This window comes from Calidris pugnax, unplaced genomic scaffold (assembly GCF_001431845.1).
Source record: "Calidris pugnax isolate Ruff unplaced genomic scaffold, ASM143184v1 scaffold41, whole genome shotgun sequence".
Classification (NCBI taxonomy): domain Eukaryota; kingdom Metazoa; phylum Chordata; class Aves; order Charadriiformes; family Scolopacidae; genus Calidris; species Calidris pugnax.
This window is the reverse complement of record NW_015094509.1, coordinates 11256209-11273670: the sequence shown is the minus strand read 5'-3', so window position 1 is coordinate 11273670 and position 17462 is coordinate 11256209. Positions and strand designations below refer to the sequence as shown.

General features: G+C 50.8%; 1 protein-coding gene and 1 long non-coding RNA gene across 2 annotated transcripts; both read left to right on the top strand.

Moving 5' to 3' along the window:
• The first annotated feature begins 619 nt into the window (after positions 1-619).
• Positions 620-4662, top strand: KLF10 (Kruppel-like factor 10). The gene is made up of 4 exons (XM_014965161.1): positions 620-655; positions 1107-1346; positions 1454-2339; positions 3174-4662. Exons 1-4 carry the CDS (start codon positions 635-637, stop codon positions 3425-3427), a joined length of 1401 nt encoding a protein of 466 aa, XP_014820647.1. The 5' UTR covers positions 620-634; the 3' UTR covers positions 3428-4662.
• Positions 4663-5049: 387 nt separating this feature from the next.
• Positions 5050-16836, top strand: LOC106902113. The gene is made up of 3 exons (XR_001414430.1): positions 5050-5161; positions 13582-13680; positions 15936-16836. It is a non-coding gene; the product is annotated as an uncharacterized LOC106902113 (long non-coding RNA).
• Positions 16837-17462: the final 626 nt, after the last annotated feature.

Here is a 17462-nt window from a genome sequence, read left to right as displayed (position 1 = left end):
GGGGAAACTGGGTGAAGGGTCGGCGCGCCGCCGAGCAGGCGCTGATCACGCTTTGTTCACATGCCCCCTCCTCCGCCTCCCCCCCCTCCTTTGGGGGCCGCGCCTCGATGAGCGTCGGCCAATAGGCGCCGGCGCGGCGCGGCTGAGCCAATAGGAGGAGAGCGGGGGCGGGCGGGCGGCGGGGTGCGCTGAGGTGAGGGTGGCGCGCGCCCAACGGCCGCGCCCGCCCCCGTTTCTCCTCCTCAGGCTGGGACTGTCGGTGATGGCGGGGGGGGCTGTTCTCCTGCCGGGGCTCCTTAAAAAGATGCGTCTCACTCGTGACTGGGGAGGCGGCGGCTTCCAGAAAGGAGGCTTTTCCACCCACACCATCGTGGGTGGGGCGAGGCGGGGGGGGCGGAATTCTTTGCCAGCGGCGGGCAGCATCCCTCAGAAACGGAAAGCTGCGTTGGGGTGATGGCAGAACACAGGGCGTAGGAGGCTTTCTGTGTGGGTCGGTGCCGTGTGGTGATCAGTCAGATAGTGAATATACATATATTTCAGTTGTCCAAGCTGGTGATTTTTCTCTCATGTATGTGAGAGGGACTTTTTGAGTATTTTCTGGAACACTTTTGGTAGCTTATACCTTTTGAAGAAAATGCACATTAGTCCCCATACGGTTCGTTCTCGTGTATCAAAATAAGCACAATACCCAGGGCTGTGTTTAAAGCAAAAATGCAAGGAGGGTGGGATGGGGGAGGAAGTCTTGTTTTCCTTTTTTTTTTTTTTTTGAGGGAGGATTTTCGTTATGTTTTCAGCCACAGCAATTGCAATATGGAGTAACTTAAATTGTTGCTTAAGATTTGGAGGGACAAAATTTTCTTTTGTCTCAAGAAAATATAAAATCTTTACCAGATGGCCAGACTTCCCCACTAACAGCTTCATAAAAATGTTATATGAATAAACAGGGTAGGAAAACACAGGCATGCCCTTCCACATGACCAAGCGTATTTATCTTGCACGGGTTGCTTTGTTTGGTTTTTATGATGCCTTATTATAACAAGCTTCAAAATACTCAAACTTAGCATTAGGCTCAAAGTGTCCTCTTTTTTTTCCTCTCCAAGAAACAGAAGGAAGAAATGGAGGTGATGACTGAGAAACAGAGAGATACTAGGTATTTCTGGAACAATACTCCTGAAAAAAGCGATTATGAGGCTGTCGAAGCCCTTATTTCTATGAGTTGCAACTGGAAATCGGACTTCAAAAAACATGCAGAAATGAGACCTATAACTCCAGCCTCTGATATGTCGGAAGAGAGTGATGAGACTTTGCTTCCTGGAGCAGCCGACTTTAATGCGATACCAGCATTTGTAAGTTTTTTGAATTTGTACACGTGCATGCTTGTTCTTAATAATCAGTGCAGCGGTGATGTGTTGGTAACGAGCCCCTCCCTTACTGTGTCTCTCTCCCCACGCAGTGCCTGACGCCCCCCTACAGCCCTTCTGACCTGGAGATGTCGCAGGTGGTCCATCCTGGGGCACCCGCACCCGCTGCAGCGCTCGGCAAGTGGCTGGCAGAGTCTGCCAAGCCTCCGGCTGCCCCGCGGAGAGAGACGGAGAGGCCTCCAGCTGCGGGGCCTCCGAAAGCTCAAGCGACCAGTGTCATCCGCCACACGGCTGATGCCCAGCTTTGTAATCACAAAACCTGCCCGGTGAGAATGGCCAGTGTGCTGAAGTACCAGGACAGTGTTTCGAGGGAAACAGCCAGTAAACAAAAGGCTGAAGCAGAACCTGCAGCGTGTTCCGCTGCGCTGCCGAGCAGGGCCAGTGAGGCGAGCAGTGAACTCCCAGTGGGAGCAGGAAAAGCCACAGAACCTTCTGGAAGCCTAGTGCCCTTGGCAAAGCCCTCGGTCAGCAGGCATCAACCCGTTCCTGGCTCGGCGGGGGTGTCACCGCCGTGCCCCACGCAAGGCAGTGGAGCCCCCCCTGTGCCAGTGATTTGCCAGATGGTCCCTCTGCCCGCAAACAACAATGTTGTGACAGCCGTAGTGCCCAACACCACGCCGAGCCAGCAGCCAGCTCTCTGTCAGCCCATGGTCTTCATGGGCACCCAGGTCCCCAAAGGTGCTGTGATGTTCGTCGTGCCCCAGCCGGTTGTGCAGAGCACAAAGGCTCCCATTATTAGTCCGAATGGCACGAGACTCTCTCCCATTGCCCCTGCTCCTGGCTTCGTACCTTCTGCGGCAAAAACCACTCCTCCGGTCGATTCTTCAAGAATAAGGAGTCACATCTGCAGCTACCCGGGATGTGGGAAGACGTACTTCAAGAGCTCCCACTTGAAGGCTCACGTCAGAACACACACAGGTTGGTCACGGTTGCTGGATGTTAAAAATTAATGTAGAAAATTGCAGCCGTATCCACAACGTGTTAAGGTTCTAGAGATTACCGGATTTGTTCATGGAACAAATTGCGGGGCAGTAATGAGGTGCTTTTTTTTGCCAGCGTGCATTATAACGCTGCCTAATCTCTGACAGGAAATCTCCCGGAGGGGAAGTTGACTCAGCAGTTTGTTTGTGCTGGACTTGCTTCATGGCAGCAGGCCTTCAGTAGGGCTTCTTACCAGCGGGGAGGCAAGGCCTCGCCCAGCCTACAGTGTGCTTTTCCAGAGTTAAAGGCACCTCACTGGGCTCCTCCATGGGAATGCCTTTGTCAGGAGGGGCAAAACTTAAGAGATTCTTTTATGATAGAATATTAAGGATCCACTCCAAGCTGTTCCTGCCTTGGTTATTTTAGAGTAACTTCTCCAGAGCTCTGTTACATAAAACATTACTACTGGTTGCCTTTCAGGGGTAGTTTTGGGCACGTGAAGTCGTTCATGTGGGGCAGGGAGTTAAAATCAGCTGTCTGAGACGTAAAGAGCATCTCAAACTACTTGGTTTGAGGGAATTGTTAACCCTTGGGTACTAATTAGCCTTCATGATAGTGAGTCTGCATGTTTAAATGTTGATATATAAACATTTTTTCATATATATATATATACATATATATATAATGAATATGTATGTTTTGGCTCAGCTGTCTTAACAAACTTTTCTTTAAAAAAAAAAGTCAAATCCTGCCAGCCAAGGCAGTAGTGTTTGTTGCTCAGTTGATACTCATGGGGGTTTTTTTTGTCTATTTTTTTTTTTCCCCTTTTAGGAGAGAAGCCGTTCAGTTGTAGTTGGAAAGGCTGCGAGAGAAGGTTTGCGCGGTCTGATGAACTGTCTCGCCATCGCAGGACGCACACCGGGGAGAAGAAGTTTGCCTGCCCGATGTGCGAGCGGCGGTTCATGAGGAGTGACCACTTAACGAAGCATGCCCGTCGCCACTTGTCGGCCAAGAAGTTACCCAACTGGCAAATGGAAGTGAGCAAGTTAAACGATATCGCCGTGCCGCCAGCGGCCGCGCAGTGAGAGGACTGAACTCTGAAGACGGTGGAATTAACTGTTGCCGCTGGGATCTGCCAGCTAAAACCAGGCTTTTGCTCCCGGCCCGTGGTTCTCCCGCGCCGGCTGCTGATGGAGATGCAGCAGAGGGGGCAAAGGCAGCCTGTGCTCGGCCACAACAAATGTTGCTGGGAGAACTGGTGGCTGACTGGAATAGCGGGTGTCTTTTGCACTGGTAAGGAGAGAGGGAGAGAGAGAGAGGGGGGAGGTTCTAGAGCAGAGCAGCACACGTTGTGGAAATTTTGAATTTTGCAAATTACTCGTATATACTCTAGATCAGTCACGCGTTAAGTGTTGCTGAGGGTTTGCCGCTGACGCTTGAGACCAGCGCCCATTGTAACTTTCAGTTGTCAATCTTCGGTGCAGTGCGGGAAGACGGGATGTACAGGCGGAGCCCTGAAAGCCCAGAACACACCTGTGTAAGATAATCTAAATCAGTTTTCCTACTGCTGCTGTGTTTCTTGGTAGGAATCCTTTCCTCCTATCCATTCTCCAGCCCCGTCACAGGCGATAGTTTGGTGCCAAACTCGTGGAGATTTTGGAGCCATCCCCCAGTGTGGGGTGTTTAACACACCCAGCTTTATAGCGCTGTTGCTGGGGGGCAGCGGGAGGGTAGGAAGGTTTCTGAATCCTCATTAGCTTTGTAATATTTTCTCAGCTGCTTTGGCAAGCCTTGTGATTATCACAGCTGCTCCTACCTGGGCGTTGGAGCGTGCTTCTGCTTTTGTGGTGCTTACGGTTCCTTTTCTACCTTCTGGCGGTTCCGTACCACTGCGTCCCTCGGAAAGGGATACAGCGCACTTTGGAGAGAAACATTGCAACTGTAAACTGCTCGGGGTTGATTCGGGGAGAAAACCAAGGATCTTGGGCTTCTCGATCGTGTTTTTTGGTGAATGACAGTTTATACTAAAAATGAAATGGATATATTATGTATTGTTTTAAATTAGAAAGTTGTGATTCGAAAAGTAAAATAAGGCAGTAAAGACACCGGCCTAGAACTTAAACTGTAGCTTTTGTGACAAATAATGCATCAACTTTCACTATTTCTATTTTATCATATAATGTTGAGGGCACGCATCAGAAAGCAAAGGGTTTGAAAATAGTGTATTAGATACGCTTTTTGTGACTACTTTAAAGATTTGCACATTTCTTATGTTGTACTTTATACTTTGTTTACAATAAAACAGATTTTCTTTAATATAGACGTCTCTCTTTTTGTTGTTTTTATTTATTTACTTTTTAAAATTCATGGCAGAACTTCTCTCTTGGCCAGGAAAAAAAACCTCAAACCAAAGGTAGTGTCTGTGGTTGTGTGTCCCTGAGGGGGCCAGCGGAGATGCCCTGCTGGCACAGGGAAGGGTGCCGGGGTGGGTTCCTCTGCCTTCTGCTGCCACCACCTCGCAGGGGACAGCCACTGTGGCCCCTTGGTGCTGCTGGCGGGGGCTGTTCCACCTCCTTTTCTGCCCCCGGGGATCCCCAGACTTCCCCCTGCGCGGCCGCTGACTCGCTGCCCAGCCCCGCGGGGTGTTTTTGGGGCCGGGCCGCTCCTTACCTTATCCTGTGTGACGCAGGGCCACGCCGAGGGAAAACCTGAGTCATCGCCCTTTCCTCCCGCTCCGGGAGGCAACGCGCCGCCGGAGCCCAACGCCAAAGCCAGGCTTCCCCAGGAGCCCGAGTCCTGCTCCCCCGTCTCCTTTCCAGGTATTTTACCTTTTTATGGGCATGAGATAAAACCCTGTGACAGTGCTGGGGCTGGAACCCACATCTGCTGGGAGGCTGGGCCCCCTCACTGGCACTGAATCCAGCCCTGTGTAAGGGAGATGTAAAGGAAGTGCCACCCCCGTGGTTGCCCTGCCAGGCCAGGCTCTCCTCCCCAGTGTGGGTCGTGGGCTTCCAACCCCTCTAGCTCAGTGGGGAGCTGAACTTCAGCCTGCCTTCCCAGGCGAGTGTCTCGTCCTGCCGTGCCACTGAAGGGCAAGAAAAGGGAGTTCCTGTGCCATGGCCCTCTCCCCTGCCTGAAAAAATCAGCAGCTGGTGGTTTTTGTGTGGGATGCAGCTCTGGAGGGGGGAGCAGAGCTGAGCTGAGAGCACCTGCTTTGGGGGCTGCAGGGGAAAGCCTGTTTCTGGTGTTGCTGTGAGCTAAATAAAACACAGCTTCTCACTCTAAAGACAGAATCGAGCAGTGAGAGGTGCCCTTACAGAGTTATAGAATCACAGAATGGTTTGGGTTGGAAGGGACCTCAAAGATCACCCACTTCCAACCCCCTGCCATGGGCAGGGACACCTCCCACCAGAGCAGCTTGCTCAAAGCCCCATCCAGCCTGGCCTTGAACACCTCCAGGGATGGGGCAGCCACAGCTTCTCTGGGCAACCTGTCCCAGTGTCTCACCACCCTCCCTTCTGACTGGTTCCAGCCCGAAGGCAGGGCAGTAATTGTGAATTTACCTCACATGCTGTTTTTTAAAGCTTAACAGTGGAAGCCAACTGGCCATGAAGCCAGCCATTCAGGGGTTTCGTTCCCAGTCTAACCTGAAAAATGGTGTGGAACGGCCATGATTAGGCACCTTTTCAGTGCTGACCTCACTGTGCAATCAGGGCTGGTTGCACAGGGGGAAACTGTGTGTATTTTCTACAGACTGAGGCAGGGGGAGGTGGGGGCCCGGGGGGGTGCCTGTCTGCCCCAGGGGGAGCACAGACACCTCCCTCCTGCCCCAGGGGGAGCAGCAGGGCCGAGCCAGAGGTGTCGGGGGGCTCAGGGTCTGGTTATCCCAGCCCCGCCTAAACCAGAAGGGCTGGGGGGATAAGGGGCCTGCGGTGCCGGGGCACCCTGCACGTACCCCGAGTGTGCCTTTGCCAGTGCTCGGGGGATTTTAAATCTCTTTGGCAAGGACAGAGAGAAGGCTGGAAAAGGCCAGCGTTTTCCCTTGTGGTTTGGAGAAGAATAATTTCCATTACAGAGGGAGTATTTGTGGGAGGCTCAGATGCTCCACGAGTGAACTAATGCGCCTTTTAAAAGAAGAGGGGTCCTGAGCTGGGGCAGCATGTCTGGAGCCACAGACACGGCCGAGATGAGAACCAGGGCAGCCCGTCTGCCCCTCCTGCCTGGGGAGCTTGGCTTTCTGAGGTTTTTTTTTCCCTCCTGAGCTTCACCATCTGGTGGTGCTATTTCAAGACGACCTTCACCAGCGGGTGCTGTGGTCCTGGCAGAGGGTGGGTACAGTGGGGGGCACAGTGCAGACGTGGGACGTGCCCCGGAGCTGAGAGGAAGGGCTTTGCCATCGGCTGGCCTGAGACTTGCAGAGGCGTCAGGTATTCCCCTGGCAGCTCCCCGCTTTTACTGTAAGGAGGTGATTCATTTGTCTGCTTTGGCAACAAACCGAGATCACCAAGGAAACCCTCGCAAGCTGTCAGAAAAGTTAGCAGCACAAAATCAGGTCAGGAGAAATGATGAATGAATGAATCCGTGTGGCACGGGCTCAGCCTCCCTGTTCTGGACCACAGATTTTCTGCAGAAATCTTTGTTTCTCCTGGAGCACGTGGTCAGGGGGGTAATATTCAGCTAAAACAGATGTTTTTGGAATATGTCTTACCATGTATTGGAGTGTGAAACACAGAGCTTCCATGTCTTTTCTAGGGTTATGGGGATCTGGAACGCTTTCTGTTGTCACCAAGAGAAAACGTGGTCCTTTAGCAATAAGAAAACAAGAGCACAACCCATCTTTAGCCATCTCATATATTCAGGAGAAGACTAAACTAGCTGCATTGTGACATAAATCAGGTGATAATCGTATAAAATGCATTAAATAATTCAAAAGCTTTGTTAGGATATCACCATTTTGATGAAACTTTATACTTGCTTGTGTATTCTGGTCTGAAAGTTAAAGCAATTGCTTTAACACTTCTGCTTGGGAAACAGAGCTTTTAAGGTTTAATCGCCTGGTAGGCAGCTGGAAAGTCCAACCCCCACCTCCCCAGAATGAAAAGAGAAAGAGAGTATGGGATGCAACCTGAGTGGAATTAAAGAAAATATAGAGAGTACCTTAATGGCCTAAAATGCAGGGTGGTCAAAACGTTGGTGAAACCCTCAGCCAGCAAACATTAAAGCAACTCCCACAACCACCCATCAGCCACCAGGTAACATCCTCAGTCACCGCAGTCACTAGATAGAGATAGATAGAACCTGCAGCATCGCACCAGAGCGGAGCAGCCATCTTCACACAAGGGATGCAATCAGCTTAATGAAGATGTAGTTCTTGATCAGCTGCAATCAGTATTCATCAGGTTAATTCCGACAAAGGGGGCAGTGGAGCAGCTCAAGCCTCACGTTGGAGCCGTGCCACTGCCCAGCCACATACCTCGCTGACCCTGACCCATGGGCTCCCCATCCCCACCGGCATTGGTGCTCACTGAGCCCCCAGCCCTGCTCGGCAGTGATCCCAAACTTGGGTCTGTTCTTCTCACAAAGCCTGTGAGATGTCAGTGTCTCTGGGACCTCACCTCCTCGCTCGGCTGTGGCTGAGGTGACTCATGAGCTTCCCACGCTGCCAGCAAAGCTGGGGGGGCTCAGGAGGCCAATGTGGTCACCTCCATCTCCTTCTGCCAGGAAACCACACAAGAGTCTTGCCGTTTTCTGAGATAAAGGGGAAACTGTGGGAGCCCTGTGAAGTTCTCAGGGCAGTACAGGGGACAAAAATACCTGCCACTGACCTAAAGAGGAGAAAGAAATTGTGACCATCTGGGAAGCAGAGAGGGTGGAAAGGACGAGCACTTACAGGTTAGCTGGCCTGGAGAGCATGGCTCGTGTCTCATACCCATGCATCCCAGCCATGGGGCAGCAGGAATTATTGCAAGTCTTTCTGTAGGAAAACATCCCAAGTGCTTAGTTGCTCATCTGCAGCTGGGGGGGGTCTTTTATATTATTTTGTTTTCGATTTATGCGAGAGATTTTCAATTCCCTATTTAAATGAAGCAACAAGTGTGATGAGTCGATGATGAGTCACCGGGCCAGGAAAAAGGCTGCAGGAAGGCTGGACTATTTATAAAATGTAAAAGAAAGAAAGGAAATACATTCTAGATGCAGATAGATCTGGAAAGTGACTCCAACTTCTTTTGTGGGATCACGTATTCCTGGGCACCGGGCAGCGAAGTTCCCAGGAAGGAGGGGGGAAGCGCTGGCGGGGCCTGGGTGCTTTTTTGGAAAGGATTCTTTGATGTTGCCCAGAGCAGCACGTGCTGTAGAGCTTTGCTGCTCTCTGAGGAACTCGGCCAAGCAGCCAGGCTCCCACTCCTTTATCGCCTTTGCTCCGGCTCCACGTGCCGGGAGGGGAGAGAAGGCAGCGGGGTGGGATGTGGAGGTGACATTGGGAAACACCTCCCCCCCAAAAAAAACTATTTGGCAAGAATTGTGAAGCCTTGTCATGGCTGGCAAGGGCTTTACGGAGCACGCGAACTGGCCTCGGTGGTCCCACCATCTGGAGGTACCACTGCCTGACCCTGGGCTGGGGCAGCAGAAACCAACAGAAGCTTCATCTCCACCAGACACTGCCAGAGCTGTCTCCAGGAGCATGTGCAAGCAACGTGCCTCCTCATACAGCAGACAACTGCATGTCTCCCTGGGTTTTGACAGTTAAATTCTGGATAATTGTAGCTGCTCTGGGATGCGGTTGGGTGGAGACAGAGGGAAGGACCCATTGCCATGAAGGCAAAACACACCTGAGGTCTTCAAAGTCCCACCTGCAAAACATGTTCAGTGTCTGTCGGATGGGGTTGGACCATGGCAGTCCCTGCAGCCCCAGGTCTTTCTGGTGGCCAACACAGCTTTGTCCTCATGTCCCTGCCCTGCCCTCACATTGTCCCTACTGGGTTAGAATCCAAAAGCCTGTCATGAAACTGTGTCATGGCACGGATAAACAGGTGCTTAGACAGGACACACGGGGTGGAGGGTGATGAGCTTTCTTTATCGCTTTAGACATGGATGATGTGCTGGTGGCTTGATTCTGCACTCGCAGTTCTCATCCAAGACATAGTTTGATGCTGATGTTCAGCACACGACCCAGCTTGTGGGATATCTGCACACCTAATGAGATTTAATGTGCTTAGGAGTTTATTTAGGCTCTAGTTTCATCAAGCACTGCATTGGGGGAAGACGGAGGATGGATCTTCAGTGTTTAAGTGATAATTTTCTCTTGGCTATGCAAGATGAAAAATGGTCAGTACTATTTGCACACCATCTCAGGCTTTGAATGGACAGCAGTTCAATGAGGAAATGAGTGGCAGCTCCTCAACTAAAGCATCTTTAATGAAATCACCCAAATCAGCATGTTTCTGGGGGAAATAAAAAGTGACGCCTCACTCGAGGAAAGTTAGTTTTGCTTGCTACAGTGAAGGGAGTTGGCTGCCTTTGTTACCCACAGCCTTTAAAAAAAAAAAAAAAAAAGGGGCACCCAATCTGTACATGCTTAAAGAATTGCTGGGATAAGTAGGTAACAAGAAAAGAAAAAGCAAAGCATTCCTGCGGGGCTATTTTGGTAGCTTTTACTACCACTATCAATGGAAACTTTGCAATGCAGTATTAACGGATTTAGTTTTGCAACCCTGGTGCTGGGAGGAGGGGAATTCTTGGCTTCGTCATGTCATATCTAAGAAATACAGGCCCTGCCTCCCGAAAGCCTTAAGCCTGTGTTCAAAGCCGCTCCAACACTGAAGCAAACTTTTAACTGTCCTCAAAGGGGGTGTTTTCTGGAATCACTTAAATAAAAGTAAGGAATCAATCTGCTTTATTTCTGTGTGTTGCTAATGTCATTGGTTGGCTTAAATAGGCTATAAAATGAACTGTTTTTTCTGCGTGAGTAGTGCCGTGGCGCTGCGCAGCCCACGGTGGGGGGGAACTCCCAGGAGAAGGCACTGCCTTATCCCACAGGGGCTTCACAGGCCTTGCTGGGTCTGGCGTCTTCTGACTCGGTTTCAGAAGTTATGACATTCTCTGCTTCACTTTGGTGCCAGGCGGGACAGCCTGTGGTGTTTAAGTCTGCTATTGGGAGACAAAGCTTGGTGTCAGTATCTGATGGGAGGTGATTTAGGGTTTTTTTTCTTCTGGATTCCCACCTGCCTGTCTTGAGCTCTGAGCCTTTGGTATCTTGATAGTCTGTGAAAGCTTCAGTTCTTCTTTCATTGGCAACTATGCTAGGCTTGCTTGGCCGAGCATTGCACTTTTGGAGGAGTGTCAGCAGGGCTGAGCATCACTTGGGTTCAAGGGCGTGGGGTGGTTTTCACTTCCCCTTCTTCTTCCTCCTCTCTCTTCTGGGTGCTGAGGGGCTGGGGAGGGGGGAGTCACGCTTTGTCCTCCCCACGCTGAGGCTCTGCACCAGCACAACCTCAGCAGTGGGGCTTGAGGAGGAGGAGAAGACCGGGCAGGGAGAGCTGAGGGAGCCACCCACCCCCTCACCCACCTGTGCTGGGGACCACAGCCAAGGCACGGCCTTGCCACTAATTACTGTAATTAATACCCATGTAACAGGAACTCTTTACAACCCTGAGCACTGATTGCAGCACTCACTGCAGGTTTGAAGCCACAGGACTCTCTCTTAATGTCACTAAAGTCAAATAAAATGTTGCTATTAATTAACTCTTTTGCCTTTTGGCCTGTTTTTCCCGGATAGTTTTTGTTTACACGCCGATCCTCTCCCTTCTCCCCACTCCTGCCTATTTCTTTCTCTCTTTAATGTTCATTGACCAAATTTAATTCCCCATCCTCTCCGCAGTCACCGCACCACTGTTTGAATTTGTCCCCAGCTCGGTGGGCACACTGTAGGAGAGGAAGAGGGATGCTCTGGTACTCTGGGTTGGATTCTGAAGTTTTCACAAACACTGGTATTTCCCATGGCAACAGCCCCCGTGGGGGACAGCACCCCACACAGACCTTGCTCTCACAGAAACGGATGTAGCTCTGCAGAGCCAGCTGCTTTCTAAGAAGATGCTTAATTGCCCATGAGATATGAAATGGGACCCCGGGCAGGGTGGGGGGAGCCCCAGCGGGTGCGCTGGGTACAACAAAACTAACCCCCAAAATTTAGTGGATGTGACCTGAAACTCTGCCCAAAATAAGACTTTGCAGCTTTTGCTAGGACAGCAGTTGGTGAAAAAGTCTCCTGCAGAAAGTCCCCCCTACTCCGGCACCCTTCTGGGTCCCACCAGACAGTGGGCACCCCCGCCTCCCAAAACCCAGACCAGAGGGTTTCAGACCCAGGCACTTGCTGCCTGGGATGTTGATGCATTGAACATAAGAGTTGTCCAAAGGAGGGGTTTTGGAGGCAGCCGGGGACGTGCCATCGTGGGAGCCAGCTGGACTCTCCCAGCTGCCGCTCTGGTTTGTCTCCCTGTTGGCCAGGGTTGGAAATTCAACCACGCCGTGCCGTTTTCATAACATCAGATTTCTAAGGAGACCTCGGAAAACCCTCCTCATCCTCAGGCCACAGGAAGAAAATTAAATCCATTTTATTCTTCCCCCTCACCACTTCCTTCAGACAAACAGTGGTGTTCCCACAGCTCTACCTTCCTGTCCTACCAGGGCTGGGACTGACTGAGCCAGCTTGCATTTCAGTGTTTCAGAAAAAAACCTATAGTAGTCCTCCTCCCCTCCCTCCTGCTTCTTTTTTTTTTTTTTTAAGAATATCCAAAATAGTTTATTCCTGATATTTTATTCTGGACAAGTACCTACGCAGCTGCTTGCTGAGAGGTTCCTGAAAGGGACAGCTTTTCTACATGATGGTGTAGGACACATGAAGTGTCTTCTAAGGCGTCGCAAACCTGCCTTTGCAGACGTAGCTTCAGGCAATTTGCTGTTTGTTTTTTTTAAAGTAGGGTTAAAAGAGACAGGCCATGTTTGTGTTAGCCACTGCTATGAACCTGGGGACCAGAGAATGAGCTCTTTGCCCTGGCAGATGCCGATGAGTTCAGGGCTGCCACTGTGGCTCCTTGCCAGCAGCAGTGACACCTCCCTGGCAGATCTTGGGTCCCCTCGCTGCCTTGTGGGCTTTGTCCCCAGCATAGCCCCTGTGCTTTGGGTCACACAGCGTGCCGTGGGGATGGGGAATGCTGACCCCCCACCGCGGTGTGGCACATGGAGTTAGTTCCAGGAGAAGGAGGTCCACAGGGAGCTTCTGGGGATGGGGACGTCGCGTGGGTGCTGGGGGTCTAACCATGGTGCAGGAGGCTTGCTGCAGGAGGAGGTCCCCGAGGTCCCCTCCAGGTCCCCGAGGAGTGCAGGGTACGGGGCAGGAGGGGATGTCTCCAGTCACACTGACATTTTGGAGTGGTGGCTCATGGGGTTTGAGAAAGTGTTTCCCTAAGACTATTCAAAGCATAAAAACTGTAGGAAGGGTGAGTTTAGCTGTAACCCTGCTTCCCTCTATAACTATAGCATTTTTTTAAAGGAGCTTCCTGAAGAAAATAAGCCCAAATAATGTTTTCCTATTGTTGTTTTCTTCCTCCGCTCTGCTTCAGCCTGTTGGCATCCCCCACACATTCCTCTCGTTGACTCAGACCCCTGGGAGAGGGAGCCTGAGAGGGACGGGTCGGGGCTGGCAGCTTGGCAGCACCGAGGTCCCTGCTGCCGTGCCAGCCACCGTCACCAGCAGTGATGGCCCAGCGTCACCAGGCAGGGCTGCAGCTCAGTGCCATCCCCGCTCCCCTCCATCCCACCCTCCGGAAAGGGGTGTAGGGGAGAAGTGTTGTCCAGAAATTGTTTTCCTTGTAGCTGCTCTTCCTTTTTTTCCCCTTTCAGAGTTATGAAATCAAGGGCACGAACTCTTCCAGCAGGGACCTAAGACCTTTTGTCACGAGTATCTGCGTGTCCTCAGCATAGGGAGTGATGGGGAAGAAGGGCTGAAGATGCCTGTCAAGGAGGAAGCAGAGAACAGCAAAGGGAGGAAAATCAGCTTCTCTTTGGCTGTTGCTGAGCTGGGATAGCTGCTGCCTGTGGCTCCTCTAACATCATCTGCAACCTCCTGCCTCCCAGCTTTGAGGAAGATCCTGCAGAACCTGTAGCTGGGAGCTACATCTTGGGAATGTCTTTGATTTCCTTCTTTTTCTTCTTCTTTGTTCTTCTTCTTCTTTCCCCCCAGGAAATCCAAATATTTCCCCCTCCACCCCAGGTAATCCTAAAATGAAGCCAAAAGGGGCTGAGAGGAACTATGGGACCACACAGCATCCGTGCAAAGCAGGTAACGGGCTGTGCTGCCAAAGCTTCGCTCCCCGTCCTCGCTCTGCAACTGCCCCAGCCTGCCTCTTGGTCCTCAGGAGCCACCGTGGTGTGACCAAGCAGTGTTTGTCACCTCTTGCTGGGGAAGGGCCTCCCCGCAGCGCTCCCACCTCCTCCCGCAGCTCCCAGCCTGATGCCTGGACACAGGGCAGCCTCCTCCCTCCCCTCCCATTCGCCCTGTGGCAGCCCCTTTTGCAATTCAGAAGAAAACCAGAGGAAAACCGCTTCTCTTAATTTCTATTTTGGCATTAGAAAGGCAAATAGCAATTCTCAGCAGACTGGACCCATTTGATTAAATTCCGAGCGGTGCCTGTGCAGTACTTGAGGTCACTCAGTGGCAAGCCAAAAAAATCCTGCTTTACTGAGAAATCTGGGAGATTTACTTTTCAGTCCCTGTAGCCCTCTGAGAATTTCAACTATTTTTTTATAAGAAAAAACCAAAACACTCCACTTTTCTGAATATGAATATACTGATTTGAAAACAAAGCCATAAACTATGAACTCCCCCATCCCTAGACCTTGGTGTCTGGGACACGGCCACGGCATTTTGGAAAGAAGGTCACTCTGTTTCACAAAGTGGATTTTTCATTAGTCAAGGCTGACAAAAAGCCTCTGGCCTGATTCTTATCATTCTCCTGGAGTTTCCAAGGGCATTCAGGGGATCATAAATAAAACAAGAGCCTTTAGGAAAGTTTGTTACAGAGGAAGTTTTTTAAGCTATGGTTGACCCCCAGAGGCATGAAGAGCACTGATAATTATATGGATACCTGAGTTTACGGAGTTAAGCCTCTAGTAAAGTCTGTGCTAGTGAAAGATGGAAAGGCAGGCCTTCACACACACCGACGACATGGATTCCCTACCATTGCCCTGCTGGAACAGATTTAAGCCAGCAGATAAGTGGCAGGAGGACTATTTAGCAAGCAGGGCAGCCTGTGGGGGAGGTGGGTACCTCTAGGGCAATTCAGAGCCCCACAGCGAGGGCTGCACCCCTCTTGGTGTACAATCCAGGTCACCCCACTTGCTGTTTGCAGCTCCTGATGCTGAGGGATGGTGAGGCACTGGGACAGGTTGCCCAGAGAAGTTGTGGATGTCCCATCCCTGGAGGTGTTCAAGGCCAGGCTGGATGGGGCTTTGAGAAACCTGCTCTAGTGGGAGGTGTCCCTGCCCATGGCAGGGGGGTTGGAACTGGATGATCTTTAGAGGTCCCTTCCAACCCAAACCATTCTATGATTCAGCAGGAACTGGTGTGGGGACACGCTGGCCCCAGCTTTGAGCACTTGTGATTTGAGATGGATGGACTGGGTGAGTGTTGAGCAGGGTGGGGGACCAGATGCAGCCTGCCCAGGGACAGAGCCTGGGATGTTCCTCTGCAGGTGCCCAGACCCCAGCCCAAAAACTGCATTGCCTGGGTAAACACCGGGGCCCCTGGAGCAGCAGTGAGGAAGCCATGCTTGCTCTTTCACGTTCACATTGGTCACCACATGTCTGGAAAGGTCAGCTCTGGAGGGTGGGAGTGAGCCTGACTCATCAGCCAGCACACCCTCCTGATGACAACTCTACATCTGGTGTAGATGCTGCTAAATGGCACACACAGGCTGAAGTCAAGAGCACTTTGTCCATTCCCTGCTGTGAGGCTTTCCTTGTCCAGCTCTGCCCTTCCTGCCACGGAGAGGAATTGCTCTGGGTTTGCCCACTGCCAGCTATTGCTTGGTGGTCTTCCCTGAGAAATGTAGGCTGCAAGGCCGGTTCTTTTGGGGCAGAAGGTGGCTTGGGACCAAAACTGCAACCTCCTCTCTGTGTGTTAACTGAGGCGTTGCTGCAGAAAAAGCCCTGCCAGCACCTACAGCAGAGCTTTGGAGAGAGAATTACTTCAGCTGGCTGTGGTCAGTGCTCGGCAGAGTCTGACTGGAGCAGCTTCTCTGGGAATTTCAGCCCCGTCCCAGCCATCTTCAAATCCCGGGGGAGAGGAGCTGGGAGGGGAGCACCACAAACCACGGTGCTTCTTAGCAACTATGGGAGTTTGTGATGAAGCTCCTGGTGGACTTGGTGCTCCCTGACGTGTGGATGCCCACAGTGTGCTGAAGGAGCGGTTCCCCACGTCGTGGACAGCCGTGTTCATCCTGCTGAGAAACCTGGCTCTCTCCAACGCAGAATTTGGAGCCAGGTGGAGCAGTGCTTCAGGCAAAGGACAAATTTTTTTTTTTTTTTTCCTTTTAGGCCCATAGAGTAAGCAGAAAATCATCCCGTGCTGCAGATGTTTTTGCATGCTCCTCCTCTGCAAATATACCTGCATCCAAGGTCTGGGCTGCGGCTTCTCTGTGCCAAGAGTAGTCCACAAACAGCACCCGCTGCCCTTCTGTACTGAGACTGAATGCCCTGAAATAAGCAACCAACAAAAATAGGGGAAGAGAAAAAGAAGCAGCCTGATCAGAGGGAATGTCAGCTGATAAAGTAACAAATCTATTTGCTAATGTAACTTTTATAACCCCTGAGAAACTCAGCCAAAAATCAAGCAATTCCCTTGCCTTGCTTTGGTGCCAAGTGACTTTCAATCTGCACCATCTATATTAGCTCGCATGAAAGTCTCTTGCTACTGCTGTGTCGACAGAAGAATTTTAAAGCCCAACTACCTTGCTGTTTTAAATTTTAATTACTGGTGCATTTACTGGTGTGGCTGGCAGAAAGCACGAGCCTGCACGGCTTGCTTTTGTTCTTCAGTTTTCTTTATTTGGATGTTTTAATATTATTTCTTTCTGCAACTGGTGACACTGATGATGGTCATCTTTATTTCAGCTGAAATATGCATGTCTTCAAACCTGTTGGAGAGCCTTCAGACAGGCTGAGTGGCTTCTCCTCTTGGATCCCCTGTGTGCCACCCGCCACAACCTGGTGTCACCACCCCAGCGGGAGGTGACGTGAGTTATGGTTTGTCTGGTCAGGAGTAACCATATGTGGTCAGCAGGGATGGATTTATAACCCCGTGCCTTCGGTCCTCAGTGCTTAACGGAGCTAAAATACCTCACTGCAGCTGATGTGAGAGTTGTCGTGGCCCCCTGCGTCCCACTGGAGACTCTTCCAGTCGGGTTTGGCCCCTTTTATATGGTGCTGGGCACAGCTTTGCCAGCATTTATGTGCCGTTCATAAACATCCCGTAGGAACAAAAGAACAGGTAGGGTATGTGCAAAAGGATATACCAGCACTTCCTATAAAAATGCTAATGCTGCTTCAGGCCTCTTGAGGGTGTTCGGCGATGTGCAATAAATTACTTTTATGTGGCTTTGTGCGCAGTTGTGGATTTAACACTGTTTTCAAGGAGCAAGAAGTGTCTCTATAATCACAGTCGAGGAGATGGAATAAAAACCTTTCCAGCCAGCAAGCATAAAGATAGCTGGCCTTTACCTTTTGAATCTTCCTAATAATGTTCGAAATCCAGTTAAACCTCTATACCCAGGAGAAAACTAGCACAAATAATGACAGAGAGATTGATGCTAATGCTAGGCAGGGGAGGGAGCCTCTGTCTCTTCAAACACATTTAGTTACCCTTCCTTCTGTAATAATCAAAGGAATGCTCTAAAAATGTTAGATTATTAGAGGTAAGCTCATCTCCTTATTTGTTATTTGTGATACTTTGCTCCAGTATAATGAATGTAAGGGATGAGCTGCTGTTTCTGCCAGATCTCATGGGTCTACCCCCATGAAGCGTTGGAAGCAAATTGCTCTTCATTCGCAAATTGGAAGTGGAAG

Coding starts and splice junctions, on each gene's coding strand:
- KLF10 (XM_014965161.1), top strand. CDS start 635: ATGCACATTAGTCCCCATACG. Junction 1,347..1,453: donor TTAATGCGATACCAGCATTT/GTAAGTTTTTTG, acceptor CTCCCCACGCAG/TGCCTGACGCCCCCCTACAG. Junction 2,340..3,173: donor TCACGTCAGAACACACACAG/GTTGGTCACGGT, acceptor TTCCCCTTTTAG/GAGAGAAGCCGTTCAGTTGT.